Raw genomic sequence first — 16948 nt, forward strand, 5'->3', positions numbered from 1 at the left:
ACTGAATGTGTTTGCTGCAATAACAAATTCTCAGTACTTGCTTACAAACAAATGTGAGCAAGGAGAATATATCTCCAGATCTTGAGAGTGAAGGGTTGGTGTCAAGAACTGAATAAGAAGGAATCAAGAAAATGCTTGACAAGTTATTTTAATAAGAGCCAACAAGCTGTGCCTACAAGATTAATAAAGCATTCCTGTCAAGTATCAATTCTAGGCATGCACACAAGTTTAAACAAACATGAGAGGACATTTTTATGATGTTGTCATTTGATTGTAAATACCATTGTTCATTTCGGTTTTCCTTTTAGATTTTAATTTAATTAACCAATTGAGGTTAAACAGATGATGACACTTTCACAGGAAAAGGAAGGATTCTGGTAATCGTCAAATGACGCCATTGTGAAAATGTGCTTTCTATAAAAATTAAGTTATTTTGATTGTCATAGGTTCCACAAATGATATTAAGTTGTAATAGAGTACAGATATCACAATTTTTTCACCCTTTACACCCTAACATCAGTATTCATATTCTCCATACTGTTCTCTGTACATTTCCTGAGTGCTGACAAGGAGGATTGGTTTAACAATCAAGAGCTTCCTTAGTTGGTGATCATTTCCTTTGATTTCACTCCCTCGATGTGTAATTCAGGGGTGATATTGTGTGGAAAATTTAGATGCTTGTCACTCTGAGGAGTTGAAGAATCCAGTAATGTTTCAAAATCTAACAGACGTCAATTAATCTTTTCCCTATTACAATGTCACTGATGAACAAGTTTGTGCAACCATGTTAATTTCCAACATCACCTGGTTATTGGAACATTTTTAAACACAATTGGCTTGGGTCTGGTCTTGAAGATGATTTTCTTCCTTACTAGAGCACACACATCATAGTGTGTTTCACCTTCCTTATTGTCTTCATCCTCATTGTTCGTCTTCTTGTAAAGCACAGCATATGGTTTGTCTAATTCAACAACCTTACCAGTGAGAAGATGGTGACCAATGATAAGCATGGGTGTTCCCTATAAGGACAGTAAGAGGATGTCATGAATCCTTTACTTCCCATCTCTGCTCAAACAAGTGCTCCCCTCCTGTAGCCAACCCACTAGTAATTTTTTTAAATCCTTTTAACTCCAAAGATCTAATTATTAATTCTCCCATCTAACTGCTAGACATTTCCTTGTAAACAAGAATTTAGTGTCAGATCAAGACACTTCTACCTGATAAGTTTGAGTATTCTCATTACCTGTTTGTTGGATAATGTATGCATATTATAGGGAGAGGTTACAAGTTAATCACTTCAGGACGTTAAAGGGTTAAATGTGACAGCTTCCTCGAAATGTGAGTTTGAATATTCCGTTATCACAGGTTTCTAAAACAGAAACAAATATATTCACTGAAGCTAATGATCTAAGCGAGAATAATTTAATTGAAAAGGATGCAGAATTTCATGCAGTCACAAAAAAAGTTATCGAGAAGCCACGCAAATTTTGATGATTTCACGTTGTTATTTTGCAGAATGCAGGTGCTGAGCTACTTTTATGCTCATTGGATCTTTTATTTTGCCACATCCTCGTTGCCGTCGCCGTCATGTTTTGCTAAAGGTCCCTAATAAATGACCGTCCCCTTAGCTGTAGAGGGGAAATCAGTGCAATCATTTTACTACGCTTTCATCCACATAATGTATCGTTTACCCTTCCCAAAAAAAAACCGAACACTTACTTTAAAATTCTTAGCAAACTTCCTTGGGAAAAAAAGAAAAGCTAAGTGCAGGATTGCAAGTCAAAACATAAAATAAAGGCCGTTGGTAAATTAATGCATGAACGAACAAACATCACATCACATCACGATCCACCGACCTTTCCATCGAAATGTAAGTCACCGATGGCTTTCCCTTCTAAACTGACTTCTTCTTTTGCCTCTAACGTTCCTTGAAGTTCGATTATCGTCCAGTTATCCACATCATGGGACCTGTATGAAGCATGTTCAGTCAGTTGCGGTTCAATGCAGACAAAAAGAATGCTCAATCGACAACTGTTTACAACATGAACTCCGACCATCGTTGCAAATACAAATTCGTTACTAAGAAAACCCTACGATCGACGGAGGAAATACTCAGCTCTTACATAGATATCAATATTTGGACCATCCTTGGTCTATTTGTGGCACAATCTCGCACAAACGTTTCACTCTTATGGTCGTTCCAACATGGTAAACTTGGATATTCGAAAGGATTTCTGGAAGATGTACATTTCCCGCGAAAATTGGCGATGTAGCCTTATTTAAGTTACCGCTGACTAGGTCCTTGGTGACCTGCGGTAACGAATCAATTCCCAATCTTTGAAAGTTTTCTTGTTAAGAAAAAGAGAAAAACAATCTTCTTTTCCTCGGTAAAATTAATTCAGATTATCTGATGATGCCAGGTTAACGTTTTCGTGGACAATTTCCAAAATAACTTCGCGCCAGTCGTTTACGATAAACATGTCGCTTTCGTAGAGTGGAGTTGATCCCCTTCTGATGAAAACCTTTCGGATTTGTTTCGAAGCAAAGTGCTCCACCGATTTAGTAATTAACTGGATAATGCTTAACAGTCACGAGGAAGAAGAGATCGTCTTGATGGACCATTCATTCGCGATGTGTTTGCAGTCATGTGTTTGCGGTCATTTAAAGGTGAAACCAAACCTTTTCGGAGGAGAATGCCGTGAACCCCGCCCAATTCTTCCTCCCCTACTAGTTAGCTCGCGAGTTCTTTTCAACCCCCTCCCCCTGCTTCTCCTCTTAAAAACTTCCTATCGAGGCCCCATCATACGGCTTATCCTTCTCAGACCTTTTCTTATTAGTGACGTATTCCTACTCTTACTACTTGATGGGAAAAAAAACCTATAATTCATGGGCAGACTTTCTGACTGCAAGCGTTTAATTTATGCGCTTTGATATCTAGAGTGTTTTCAAATGTACTAAGTAAATTGACCAAGATACGTAGAACTCTCCAATTCCAATTACTACAGCAGTATGGTATATTTTCCGACGAGTGCTTTGATTGATTGCACAACGCAGCCACTTCCGCCTAGCACTAAAGAATGGGATTTTAAAAGAAATTCAAATAATCGAGGCAGGCGAACAACGAGATAATTCAAGTACCCGAAAAACATCGAAACAAATTTTTGTTTTTCACTGTTTTTTGATTATGCCCGACTATAAATATTCTACTAGTTCTTAATATCGATGAGTTGGGCGATTGTCCTAATCATTTATCGCCTGGCCGTAAACAGTCGAGATTAGATGAATCTATCGCCTATCTAGTGTCACGATGATTTCCTAACAGATAAAAACATTTCAGATCTATTTTGATAACACTAAGTGCAGTTGCAATATTTACTCAGTTCTTACGTCAAACGGTGCTAAAATCCATTCTAAGTGTATTTTAGATTCTTAAAGTTTTAAAAACAAAAGTCAATATTGCTATCAAAGTCAACGCACTAAGTTCTTGATGTTTCAAAAAAAAGTTCACGCTTTTATTTATTAGTAAGCAGGTTGAAACCTAACTATTACTTTGGAGTGGTTAGAAATAAGACAAAGCGCATGTTAACCTAACTGTTAGTGTGTTCTCACTTTTCGCATCACCTGCTCAAGCATTGTTAAAACAGCACAAAACTGTTGTTATTGAAATCGCTAAATTGTAATCTGAAAATTTCATAGTTCGTCGAAAAACGCACTGTCGCAGCGTGTGGTTGACAAGTACTTAATACTACAAGCTTTGTTTGGAATTCAATTAAACAAACTTCGGTTGTTTACATATAATACGGGTCGTTTGCCGATGTAATGCCGAAAAAGGAAAGCTTTCAGGGCCACATCAAAGGATGTGAGGACCACTTAAAAATCTTAAGGGAGATTTCATAGGGTCTAGAGCTTCAACCTACAAATCTGCTATTGTCAAGGTTTGAAACTCGAAACAGCTGTCCACGAAGTGATAGTGCTTTACCATTGGTTTTCGATTACCTTCGAAATTAATTGACGTTCGTTGAACAACCAATCAAGCTTAACAATAACCTTGGCGCTTTTTCCTGGGTCGACGACAAATAGATAATTTTATATGTAAACTTTCTCAAGACGCTTTGACTGGAACATTTATTGTTTACATGGGCTGAAATAATCGGCCGGCAAGATTAGTGAGAAGGAACAAGGAGACCCGCGTGTGCACGCAGCGATTAGCAGCAGTCTTCATCTTATCGCCTGTATCTACTCATTTGTACACAAAATGAAAGTGTTTAAAACCACGCGTTGGATCAGATACATAAATCGGAGATGATTCATTCGCTGAAATGCGCGTAATTCAATTGGAAGACTTGGAAATCACAGAAAACTTTACATCAGAGGCGCAATCCCCGCGGCAACAGCGAACAAACTGTTATTAAGATTTCATGAAGAACACTTTTTTAGTCGAGCTTGCGGATGGACTAATATTTTTCGTTCACGCGTGAATCCCGTTGTCTGAGGAAACTATGAGACGTAAAAGGATTTCACCATGTGTGCGTTTCCCGAAAAGTTGCCATATATTGGTAGGATTTATTTGTTTTACCTTCTTCGTCCAGAATTCAACATCGCTTGAAACTGTTGAGATATTCGAGGGTTTGCCGCCCGGCAGTGCAGTTTTAAAGTTGAAACGGAAACCAGGCATCGTTTACTCTCTTCATCGAGATTCCTCCACCGCGGACGGATTAAGTTTGTTTTACATTGACTCAAATGGAGTGCTTACTTCTAAAGTAACATTGGATTACGAAGACGAGCGCGGAAATGAATTCGATTTACTGGTAATTTCGCGGGAAATCTCAAAAGCAGAGGGTGGGTTTGGAAGTATAGTACGCGTTCGAATACTCGATCGCAACGACAACCCACCCAAGTTTCCCAACGATTTGTACACTTGTTCCATGTTGGAAAATAGTGGCATTGGAACTTACGTTCAGGGTCTTGAGAATGTTTTTGCCAGTGACTTGGATAGCGGCAAAAACTCTGTGCGAAAGTACAGCATCGTGGGTGGAAATGAGGCGGGAAAGTTTGATGTTGATGTCAAGGAGCTCGATGGTGTGAAGTTTTTGCGTCTCAAAACGAAAGCGCCTATTGATAGAGAAGAAACCCCGTTCTTCGTGTTAACCGTCAAGGTGGAAGACGGAGGAATTCCTTCACTGTCAAGTGCCACTCAGATACGAGTCAACATCCTCGACGAAAATGATCAAACACCCACATTTGAACCACCGATTTATTCTGTTGCTGTCAGCGAAAATGTACCTGTTGGCACTTCCGTTACACAGGTGAAGGCTTTTGATAGCGACGTGGGAACAAACGCTGAAATTTATTATTACTTTAAACCCGAAGACGAGTTTTTCATTGTTAATGCTCATACGGGAGTTGTAGAAACAGCTTGCGAACTAAATTTCGAGAAAGGAAATTCATTTGATCTCACAGTGTATGCGGTAGATCGAGGCAAAACTCCTCGCCAAGCAGAAACTATTGTACGAATTCGCCTAGTCGATATAGAAAGCTACCCTCCTTTGCTTGGAGCTAATTCTGCTGAATCGGCACCACCTGTCTTTCAAAAACAGACACACTTCGTGAGAATAAGAGAGGATTTTCCGGTTGGTGGTGCAGTAGTCCGCGTGAATGCCCATCAGGGAAGCCATCCACGGCACTATGAGAGAGCGTGGCGGTATATTATTGTTAACAATCCTGCTTCTATGTTCCACATTAATCCTCGAAGCGGGGTCATTACTCTTCGTGAACCTTTAGTATTTGAAAATCAAACTTCTTTTTCGCTTGTTGTTAAAGCACAAGATGAACAGTCCAAAGATTTGTATAAATCACACGCCCGAGTTGACATAGTAATAGAAGACGTTAATGAGAATTATTTCGCGCCAATTTTCTCTCGTTCAATTGCGGTGGTATCAATCTCAGAGAATTCAGAAAAAAATACCGTCGTTTCAGCGCTTTCAGCTTCTGACGCTGATGATGGTAGCAATGGGGAAATTGTATACAGTGTAGTGGGAGGCTCAGGACTGGGTAAATTTAACATTGACGAAAACACTGGAGAAATACGATCGATCGTTCGTTTCAATCATGAAATGGATTCACAATTTGACTTGCACGTGCGGGCGAGCGACCGCTCAAAACAACCGCTTCATTCGAAAGCATACTTATTTATTAGATTACAGAATGGAGGAAAGAAAAGGCCTTTCTTCCATAGTCCACGACAGCTTGTCAGTGTTCGCGAAAACAGCGCAAAGGGGACTTTTGTAGCTCTGGTGAGAGCTAAACTTCGAACGCGGAGATTGAACGATAAAAGACTATTGGAGTATTTTATTTCTAGCGGAAATGAGGGCGGCAAGTTTTCCTTGAATTCCACTTCAGGTAGGAGTGCATCTTTGTTTTAATTAAACGTCGCTGTGAAACTACAAACAAAGTCTGGAGAAAGTTTGAAGTCTTCATTCGTTTGTGTTTTCTACGCTATGCAATCAAGCCATGATAGCTACCAAAGTTGCTCAAAGCTTATTAGGTGTTCGATGGATAAAAAATGCATGCAGTTTAAAATGAATCTTGCATTGTAAACCGTAAATAGAATTTTTATACATTATTCACACTCCAGAAAGCGCAATTTACGTCTCTTCATCACCTGCACTTAATAACTTAGAAAGGAATTAATCATTGAAAGGAGACATATCTTCGCTAGATGCCGCCAAGCGAAAAAAAAAATGTTTGTGGTTTATTCTTTTTGTAAAAATTAAAGTTCAGTTTTGATTGCGTCCTCAGCGATCAATCATTCTAGCCCCTGCTTGAAAACACAGTAAACGCGAGGAAAAAAAAATAATCTTTTAGAATTGTAGAACAATAACGTTCTTGCTTGGCAAGATGTTGAATCTCAAGATAAACGTTTTATTTTGAAATCGCGAACAGACAGGTGGAGAACGACAGGTTGAATAACATTTTATTTCGAAAGCGTTTTTTTTTTCGCTGATTTATTATTTAAAACTCGGCTTGTTATCCCAAAGTATTGAGAGCAAAGCCGTAAAGAGCTAAAAAAATGCAAACTCGTGTTGGAAGATCTAGAAGATCAAGTTCGAATCTGAAAGCTATTAATTAAATATCTTCTTGAACTGGGCTATTGCTGATAAAGTTGGTTGGAATTTGTGGGTAATGAATGATTCTGGAATGATTTTTGTGCCAATTCGATCCTCTTCATATGCAATATTTTTATTCAGAGAATATTACAAGAATTCAACGTTGCTGTCAACTTTAGATGTTTTTTCAAAAGGTTTGATTATTAAAAGAAACACCCCTTTTCCATTTCCTTTCATTATGGTCTTTCGGCCATTATTTAATAATGGAGATGAGAGAGATAACTGAGGTCCACTCTGTTGGATTGGCTGACTTTGAAGTCTGGCACGCTTTTGAAAATAATTTGACTCTGGAAAAAAATTTAAGCAACATTTAATAACTGCAATGTCTATGCAATAGAAAATGCTCAGGAATGGACATAAACCTGTACATTTACAAGAAGGAAAATGAACATGATTATTTGAGAAAAAATTTTTTCCAATGATATTCCAGAACATGCAGCCATTTATTTGTAAATGATATTGCCAAAGGAAAGAAAAATGTTCATAAAACATTTACATGAAAACTAATTACTTCAAAATTTGCTATATTGCTGTGACCACATCTAAAAGAATTATTTCAATCTTAAATGTGATTTCCCTTAAAAGGGTACAGTCAGTTGTAAATGTTGGTCTCACCAATGTTGTACTAATTTTTGGCAATAAATGCCAAAAATTTTATTACTAGTAATTAAAGCTGTGAGATAAATTCTTAATTGGTAGTCTTGGACTTTTTTTTTTTTTTTTTTTTTTTCAAACAAATTTGGAAGAAACAATTTTCAGAAGTTGCTATACTTTGGCTTTAATTTTCATAATTACTCTTTTCTGTCTCAAGATGTAATTGATGGTTTTGGGTGAGAAGGTCAGTAACTTTATATTTTTCGCGGAGTGTTATTCTTAGGAATTATCATTTTATCAACAGAAAATGCAGATTTTAATGAAATTGTTTTGATAGTTGAAAAAAACATGGACAGCTATTCAATGTTGTGCAGATCACTTTTCGCGCACTTTTCTCGTCACCGGAACCAAAATTTGGAACGAGATACCACTACGTATACGGATGGCAGACAGCATAAGGTGCTTTAAGCACAATATGTGGACTAATATTTTTTCGCAGCAACAATTTTTAAGTCATTTTTGTGTATAGTTTCCTTTTTAGTCTCTTTACTTATCTTGTAATTATATTATATTATATTAGTTTCTATTTTTATATTGTATTATACTAGTTTTTATATTGTAATTATTTCTGAGTGAGGGCCACAAGTTTATTAGCTATGCTATTATGTGTTACCCTCGTAAAATAAAGTCTTTATTATTATTATTATTATTATCACATCAAAAAATTTTCTAATTTAGGATTTTTTTTTCCTTTTTTTACCTGAGGTAAATTGTTGATATTTGAGTCAACTCAAGCTGCAATATATTCTGTGTGTATGTAATGTAATTTCTCACAAGTATCATATACCATTGAGCACCGCCGACCATATAGCATACTAATTAGTCTTAGAGGGGGGGCTTATTGTCTCCAGGACCTCTTAACAGGATGGGGGTGAAAAAGTGCTTACTATGATAAACCATGTGTAATAAGTATAAAAGGGAATTTAGTTATTCTAGGACTTTTAGAAAGTGACAAAGTGAGAGAGAGGTGGAGAGTGTTTCCTGTCATGAACATTGTGATGAGTCTTCCTGGCTTTGTATTGATTTCCAGGACTTCTAGCTTCTAGTCAGTGATGAAATCATTGCATTGGGGGTGGGGGGTATCACAGTAAACATCCTGATTTTCAGGAATTCTAAATGGTATGGGGAGGAGAGAGTAAAAAAAAACACATTTGCCATTTTAGAATCTTTGCTGGAAAATCGGCTTATTTTCATTTCTTGCTTAACTTTTGAGAGCTTAAGTATGAAGTCTATGGCAAAGTGGGAAATATTGTGTATATTTTGCTGTAAGCTGCTTTTGGAAAAGTTTTTTTGCACTCTCTCAAGGTAGAATGTTAGAAAAGTTGCTCTGAAAGCTCCAATCTTGGGTGGCTTGTTTTAAATCGTAGATGTAGGATAGAATCCATATTTCAGAAAGTTCTGCCATTCAATATAAATGTCTTCCTCAAACACTACTTATCACATCTTTTATTGAAATTGTTTATCTGTAGGGGTAATTTCAACTGCTGACCACCTTGATCGTGAAAGTAAAGATCTGTATATACTTAATATTTATGCCCATATTAAGGGTGCTCCATTATCAATGAGCTCACCCCACCAAGTTGTTGTCACAGTTTCTGATGAGAATGATAACAGCCCATCATTTGAAAAACACAAGTACAAGGTAAGAACTTAAACTTTTATATACTCTATGTGACCAAGACAGAATATCTCCTTACAATATCAATACAATATCTAGCAGAAAAGTGAAGAGAATAAAGAAAAATATCAATTAGAGGTTTGTTTGTTGTTCAAATAACAAATTTGCCGAACTAAAATTGTAAGGATTGGATGGCAGACAGTAAGGAGAAATACTACCAGGATCTAGGAGTGAAAGGGTGAAATGATAATTAGCCACTGATGAGCAGTGTTCTCCTTTTCAGGAAGTAATTGGTATAATTTACTACCTGTTATACAGGTGTATTTCTTATTACAGTTTTAAATCACTTGGAATTCTTGAAAATTCAATAGGTGGAATAATTGTTTTACTTGTTTGAAAAGTTATTTTGCCTGTGAAATTCAACATGAGCAAGAACACAAGATGAGGCAATAAAAATGTAGCAAAACCGAAGTGAGTAAATGAAATGGTGATTAAGACAAGCAACATAGTTCCCCCAACATGCCTTAATTCTATATGTATCTCTATCTGGTGAATTTTTTTTTCTGAGATTTAGACTTGTTGACCTTAAACTAATAGCTGTCTGGATATTCATGTACAAAAGGCTAATTTTCTTTTTCTTGTTGTAGGTTTTTGTCACAGAAAACGTTGGTACTATATCAAATTTGCTATGTCTAGCTGCCCATGATCTTGACACTGGTGAGAATGGACATATCACATACTCTATAATCTCTGGTAAGGGGCTATTTGCCATCAACCCTGTCCTGGGCGTGTTATCAGTCAAAAGATCTCTAGATTATGAGAAGCAGTCAGTGCATAGACTTGTTATACAAGCAGAAGACAATGGTGTGCCATCCCGCAAGACAACAGTGGACGTTACCATTGTTGTGGAAGATGCTAACGATGCACCTGTTTTTTCTCAGGATCATTACGAAGGTACATAGCATGGACTAATATTGTTATAGGTGGATTAATCAGGCATGCTTTAATTATCATCATCATGAATTCTCCTATGTAAATTATTTTGTAATCCATCAAACACTCTTAACCTTGGTCTATATTAAATCACTTCTTTGAGAGGTGAATCCAAGTCTTGCCCAGATTGTTCTCATTGATATGGATGTTCTCTGCTTTTTTGTGTGGTGGCCCCTAACCCTCCCACCACCCCCCCCCCTCCAAAGAATTAAAAAAAAAAAGTTTTTAACATTTTTTTTCAGCAGATAAAAATATTCATGCCATTCCCACTCAGTTTTCCTCAGATGAATATTCATGTTTTTACATTTGAAGATAAAACCCCCTGTAGCTAGGTACAATTATCATTAACTCTATTTAACCAAGAGATCAATTATTTAGGATCTTTAAATAATGTATCTCTTCATCCATAGTTGCCACAGGTTAGGAAAAAATCAGGGAAAATAAAACTTTTCAAGATCACTGAAAAGTTGGGGAATTTCACTTTGAGTCAGGGAACATTACATCTTTGAAATATCATTCAGAGAAAAGAGAAAAATATTTTAAAGACTAGGGAAAAGTTAGGGAATTTCACTTTGAGTCAGGGAACATTTAAATCTTTGAAATATCAGTCAGAGAAAAAAGAAAAAAATCATACAAATTTTTGAGTTGTTCATCTTGTGTCAGCCACCTTCACAATTGAAGATGGTGACACTCCTTTTTGTGATGTGGATTTTACATTGTTCCATTGTTCAGAGCAGCTTTAGGGCAAAAAATTTTCATTTGGTTGGGGAAATTCTATGTTTGTCAGGGAAAGTCAGGGAATTTCAAAATCTTATGACTGTGGCAACCATGACATCTGCAAGAAGATATTAATATTTTATATCACACTTAATGCATGAATCCATGATGTAACTTAAGCACTGTATGAATGATTATCATATTTTGTTATATTTTGAAATACTTTAAAAGTGATATTAGGATCTCAAAATGATTTCTGCAAGTCAATTTTAGTGAGAGCTGCTTCCATCCTTTTCCTTTTCTTGTCCAAACTCAAGTCAGGAAGTGTGGTGTGATGTTCAACCACTGTGATCTTTGTATTCCTTAACTTCAGTGGAATATGGTTGGTTTTTTCTTCCTGATCTCTTTCCTCTTTGTTTCTGCAAGAAAAGAGGAGAAAAAGGCAGTTTAAATGTGATGAACCTTAAACCTTCCTACTATCTCCTTGTACTAACATTTCTATCAGCCACTAAAATTATGAAGTTATTTCAAGCTACTTGAAGCAATGTTCATGCTGTATAACATAGTCAAATACATTAACCTGTTTTAATTGTCGCTAAACTGTGGAGAATTATATATGTGAACTGACATTTCTTGTTGATATTGTAGACCAATTTCTAATTCGTATAATCAGCTTCATTTTCTGAAATTGTTTTCATTAATCTACTGGTAATTACATGTGCATAAACTTTATCTATGTGTACTTAATTTTATATCATTCATAATAACGGACTTAACTGTGCTAATATAATCTTATTTTATTCTACATATAACTGTTTGCATTTGTCTCAAAACACATTTGCTGGTAAAATAACTCATGATTGCTCCTCTGTAATTCAGTAACAGTCCTGGAATCTGCCAAAATTGGAACCGATCTTCTGGCTGTGTTTCTTGTATCTGATGAAGATGCCGCTGTTAAGGGTAACACGAGCCGTCTGTTGTATGTTTTTCTCTTGGAACTTTTTTTCTTTCTAAATCATTTTCTTTAGCTGAAACTCATTGACTCAAACAGAACCACATGTTTGAACGGACGTGGAGATATTGCACTTGTAACACTAACCTTACAGTACTATGTCAACCTCTTTGACTAATGACTTGGATTTTGGTGACCTTGACTAATTCCAAAAGACTGTAAGACAAGATTTGATCCAAAAAAAAAAAATTTGATTCTGATCAATTGTAAGTGGTTGGTTTTGGAGCGGAGGTACTGGAACTTTAGCCCTCAGAACATAACAGTCTTGAAAGGGATCTTTTAGCAAGTCTGGTTTACCTGCGATTTTTAAAATTGAGAGTTATTTTTAAGAACTTGGTCGTAAATGCACTCAGTGGTGTATTTGTTTTGAAGTCTGACAATTGTTCCTTAGGTTGCAGCTAGGATTGGGATTCAGTTAGAAACGGTGGTAGAAATAAGCACAACTCTAAGTGCACTGGGTGCGAGTCATGTGACTTTCTTGTCCTCTGGAGAGACTACAAACATTTTGTGTGAAGTCTCAATGAAATTCTCATTGGCAATGTGGTGTGTGGACATTTCATGGCGTTTTGAATCTTTGTCAAGGACTCCTGTATTTGTGTAACACACTCTTGTTTTCTTGAGGAAGTCTGGTTGCTGGTGTGATGACTCCGTGTTTATTGGGGAATCTTGAAATTTCTTTTATATCTTTTTGAAGTTAAGCTCTTCAGAAGCAACAAAGACGTGACTATCATGAACTAACTAATCATATGCTCCCTTTTCGACTAATAAAGAACAGTTGTATGTCACGTGGTTCCAGTTGGCGCCAAGTGCGTTATTTTCCCGCGTTTTTTACTTGTATCCCCTACCTACTCTTCCCCTAAGTCGCCCTGAATGTGATACCCTGACGTAAACTGAGAAATTTTACGGCTGAAAAGTACGGACATGTGTTTTTTGTAGTGTAACAAGGTTTTAGTGACCGTACGGTACTCGAATGGCTTTCACAACAACTGCAGTAACAATTTATTAAACATTAAAAAGGCACTAAAGTGTATGGATTGCAAGACAGGTAAAAACAGGCAACGGTACATTACTGAATTATAATGATGATTTGTAAAAAAAAGTGCTTTTCGAATGAGTGTCGTAAATCCAAATCCAAAGTAATCACGAGCGCCAATCAGAAGAAAGGAAAAACTCCTTAAAGAACCAATTAGAAATCCAAGTAAAAATAAGAAAACTGCCCAAAGCGCGGGAAAACGCGGGCGACCAAGTCGTGATTGGTTTTTGTTTTGCACCTGATTGGTGGAGAGAAAGGCGCGAGTTTTCTGGACCAATCACATTGCGAAGTGAAGCAAAAAAGAAAAACAATCCCTGATTACTTTCGACACTCATTTGAAAGTTACTCAATTTGAACTGTACAGTGTGTTATCTGCTGGTGGAGAATTGAAATTGCAGAAAAAGATAGAAGGTGAAAGTCCATATATCTAATTAGATGAATACAGGCTTGTCAACTTCTCACAGTAGGATAAACTGTGCGTTGAAGTATCAAATTTCGGTTAACGTAATTGACAGATTTTATGTTGCCAGTGATAATCAAGTTTATCGCTTTACCAATAGTTGTTTGAGCTTTTAATTTTCAAAGAACGAAATTAGTTTATGACAGTTTTGATGAATGATAAATGAAATGAAATCGGTGTTAAGGAAACATGTAATCCCAGTTTAAAAGAGTTTTGTCGATGCCAAAAGTCAAAAATGCTAAGAACACTCAGTGTTTCTTTGGTGTTAAAAATCTCTACGAAGTTGTATTTGAGAAGCTCTTTCAATTATCCACCAGCACTGGTTATTTTGTTTTCAAAGTTACCTTTATACTCGCGCATTGTTGTATATTCTCGCTTTCTTTTCCAGTGACCATATTAGAAAACACCGATGTCGAAGATACTGTGGCTGTGCTAACCACTTCTGATCAGGACCGAGACAAGAATGGAAAATTCACTTGCAGCATGGAAAACATGGACTTGGAGACCATGGACACTTTTCAAGTGAGAAGAACGCCTGAAGGCTGTGCTCTGGTTCTAACTGGTTACTTGGACTGGTACCGTGCGAATAAGTATTCCTTCTCGGTCCGCGCCACTGACAGTGCTGAGAGCGCGCAAAGGAAGTCAGTCACTGCTAATGTCACCATTCGCGTACAAGACACGAACAACCACGACCCGGAGTTTTTGCAGGCGTCTTATTGGGTTGCTTTACCTAACGACGCCAACATGGGTGCAACTGTACTGACGGTCAAAGCGCGCGACCTGGATGAGGGTAAAAACGCTGATATACGATACATACTTACCAATGACGTCTTCAGTATTCATCCAATCAAAGGTATCATCACCCTTAAGCAAGGGTTGGGATCTGTCACCCGCAAGAAATATGAATTTTCAGTCAGAGCAACCGACCAGGGAACGCCTAACAGACAGACTGCTGTGAGTGTTTCTGTGACCGTTCACCCCCTGTCTAACATCCCTCCAAAATTTCTGAGGTCTGAGTATCGCAAAGTAATCCCTGAGACTTTCAAAACAGGTGCCGCGCTGCTGACGGTGCGTGCACAGAAGAGTCTGGGTTTTGGTGGGTCTGTCAAGTACTTCATTGTAGGGGGTGATCCACTAAATCAGTTCAGTGTGGGAACTCGGAGTGGCGTTCTTACCCTCAAAAAACAGTTGGATTACGAAAGAATTAATCACTACATGTTGGTTGTACGCGCTGTGCATAATGGACTATCACCTTCATTGCCAACCGAGGTAAGTGTAGACAGTGAAAATGCTTCCTTGTGAACTGACGACAAGACTGGAGTCCTACAGCCAATAACGTAACGAGACTGGAGTCCTACAGCCAATAACGTAACGCCCAAACAGACCAAGAAATTTTTAACGTGCTATACTTACAATATTTGACCGACCAATAGTTCCTTACCAGACTCTGATGATACCTTGTGTTCAGGTTGTTGAAACGTCAGGCACTACTATAGACATCAGTCCTTTTTAGGACAACCCCTAACCAGCTTCTCACATCACACAACCGGGGAAATATTCTCCGTCCGAAAAGAGGCGTTTGATTTATCATCGTCGACTTCAAATTGGTAATCAACTTGAGGATTAGGGATTGCCCCGACATCACATACCCGTAACTTTTTCCTTTATTTGAATCTAGCGCACGCTGTTGTGTGCGCAATAAAATTTTCTCCATTATCTTTACAGGTTAAAGTTTTTGTAAATGTCACAGACGTGAACGACAAGTCCCCACGGTTTGCTCTTCCAGTGGATCCGTTTGTGATAACTGTGGATGAATTTCAACCTCCAGGAACTCTCATTGCCGTTTTGAAAGCATATGACAGAGACACAGGCAATAATTCCCTTATCACCTATAGACTGGAAGATGCTAACTTTAAAATTCACTCATACCTTGGAACTCTATCGACCAAGCTTGAATTATATCATTCTCAAGGAACCTCACGATCTTTCGTTGTCACGGCAACCGACTCAACACCCCCATACCGAAGTGCTACAGCCAATGTGGTGGTCATGATAAACAAGGCCGCCCCTCCCCCAAGGTTCCCCAATTCGGAGTTGGCCGAATACGTGCAAGAAGACACAGACGTTGGTAAGTCCCTAGTGCAGTTGCGTTCCCTCGCAGAGAGTCGTTTCACCTTAAAGTACTGGGTAACAGACGGTAACCAAGATAACCAATGGTGTGTAGACACGACTGGTCATATACGAGTCAATAAACCGCTGGACCATGAACAGAAGAAATCCTTTCACCTTAAAATCAAGGTGGATGATGGCATAACGACTCATATCGCACCGTCCGTCTTGTTTACGGTGGAAGATGTGAACGACAACGTTCCTACGTTTAGCGCAAACACATACAAGTTCTACGTGTCCGAGAATTCACCTGCCTTCCACACAGTCGCTAAAGTGTATGCAAAAGATCGCGATGAAGGCTCCAACAGCGAGATAAAGTATTCAATAGTTGGAGTAGAGGATACTCGTTCCATTGGAAAATTTGAAATCGATCCAACATCCGGTCACTTGAAAACAACTGGGGTGCTAGACAGAGAGTTTATGGAGCAGCATGTGATCATGGTGGAAGCAGAGGATGCTGGGAAACCTTCGCTGAGTAGCCTGGCACGCCTTACTGTAATTGTTAAAGATGAGAATGATAACAGTCCAGTGTTTGCCACAGACTTGTTTAGGGCTTCGGTACCTGTTGATGCCAAGGTTGGGTCCAGGATTTTTTCAGTGATAGCGTCAGACATGGACTGGGGAGAGAATAGGCTTTTGAGGTGAGCTAAATCAACTGAGTTGAAAACGTAAATTGTCCACCGTGAGAGTTTAAAGGCTGACGTTTCGAGCGTTAGCCCTTCGTCAGAGAAATTGACGAAGGGCTAACGCTCGAAACGTCAGCCTTTAAACTCTTTACGGTGGCTAATTTACGTTTTCAACTCGGTTGATAACACTAAATTACCCTCCTATACTCTCCCACCGACGCACCACCATAGTTTCTTAAGAAACTTGCCCCTTTAAAATAAATGCACCCTCTGCATCGGTTATACTTATAAAACTCATGTTCACTTTCGCAGGGACTCATAGCATTAGTAACTCACACCTTTATTTCTCCCTCACTTGTGTCTTTTTTTCTTTCCTTCTTCTCTCTTTTTTTTTTTTTTTACACCTTACTCTATACTTCTCTTTTTCCCTCTCCATTTATCGTTTTTTCACTCTATCATCTTAGAGGTGGCTCTCAAACCAGTGTCATTTCATTCACATT

The 16948-nt window shown here is 38.0% G+C and overlaps 2 protein-coding genes across 2 annotated transcripts in view; one reads left to right on the forward strand and one right to left on the reverse strand.

Annotated features, from left to right (window-relative positions):
- Positions 1-132: 132 nt before the first annotated feature.
- On the reverse strand, positions 133-2278 carry LOC113679461 (chromosome transmission fidelity protein 8 homolog). Its single transcript, XM_027196417.2, has 3 exons — positions 2124-2278; positions 1857-1968; positions 133-1019 (listed from the first exon to the last, which is right to left on the reverse strand). The coding sequence occupies exons 1-3, from the start codon at positions 2144-2146 to the stop codon at positions 801-803; spliced, it is 354 nt and encodes a 117-aa protein (XP_027052218.2). The 5' UTR covers positions 2147-2278; the 3' UTR covers positions 133-800.
- A 1780-nt stretch (positions 2279-4058) lies between these two features.
- Positions 4059-16948, forward strand: part of LOC113679474 (protocadherin-like protein) — a 30681-nt gene continuing 17791 nt past the window's right edge. The window contains exons 1-5 of the mRNA XM_027196435.2: positions 4059-6399; positions 9290-9462; positions 10086-10392; positions 14042-14922; positions 15379-16463. Of these exons, the coding sequence (XP_027052236.2) occupies positions 4500-6399; positions 9290-9462; positions 10086-10392; positions 14042-14922; positions 15379-16463 (4346 nt within the window). The 5' untranslated portion in view covers positions 4059-4499. The remainder of the gene's footprint in view (positions 6400-9289; positions 9463-10085; positions 10393-14041; positions 14923-15378; positions 16464-16948) is intronic.

This window comes from Pocillopora damicornis, chromosome 3, assembly GCF_964200805.1.
Source record: "Pocillopora damicornis chromosome 3, jaPocDami1.2, whole genome shotgun sequence".
Lineage (NCBI taxonomy): Eukaryota > Metazoa > Cnidaria > Anthozoa > Scleractinia > Pocilloporidae > Pocillopora > Pocillopora damicornis.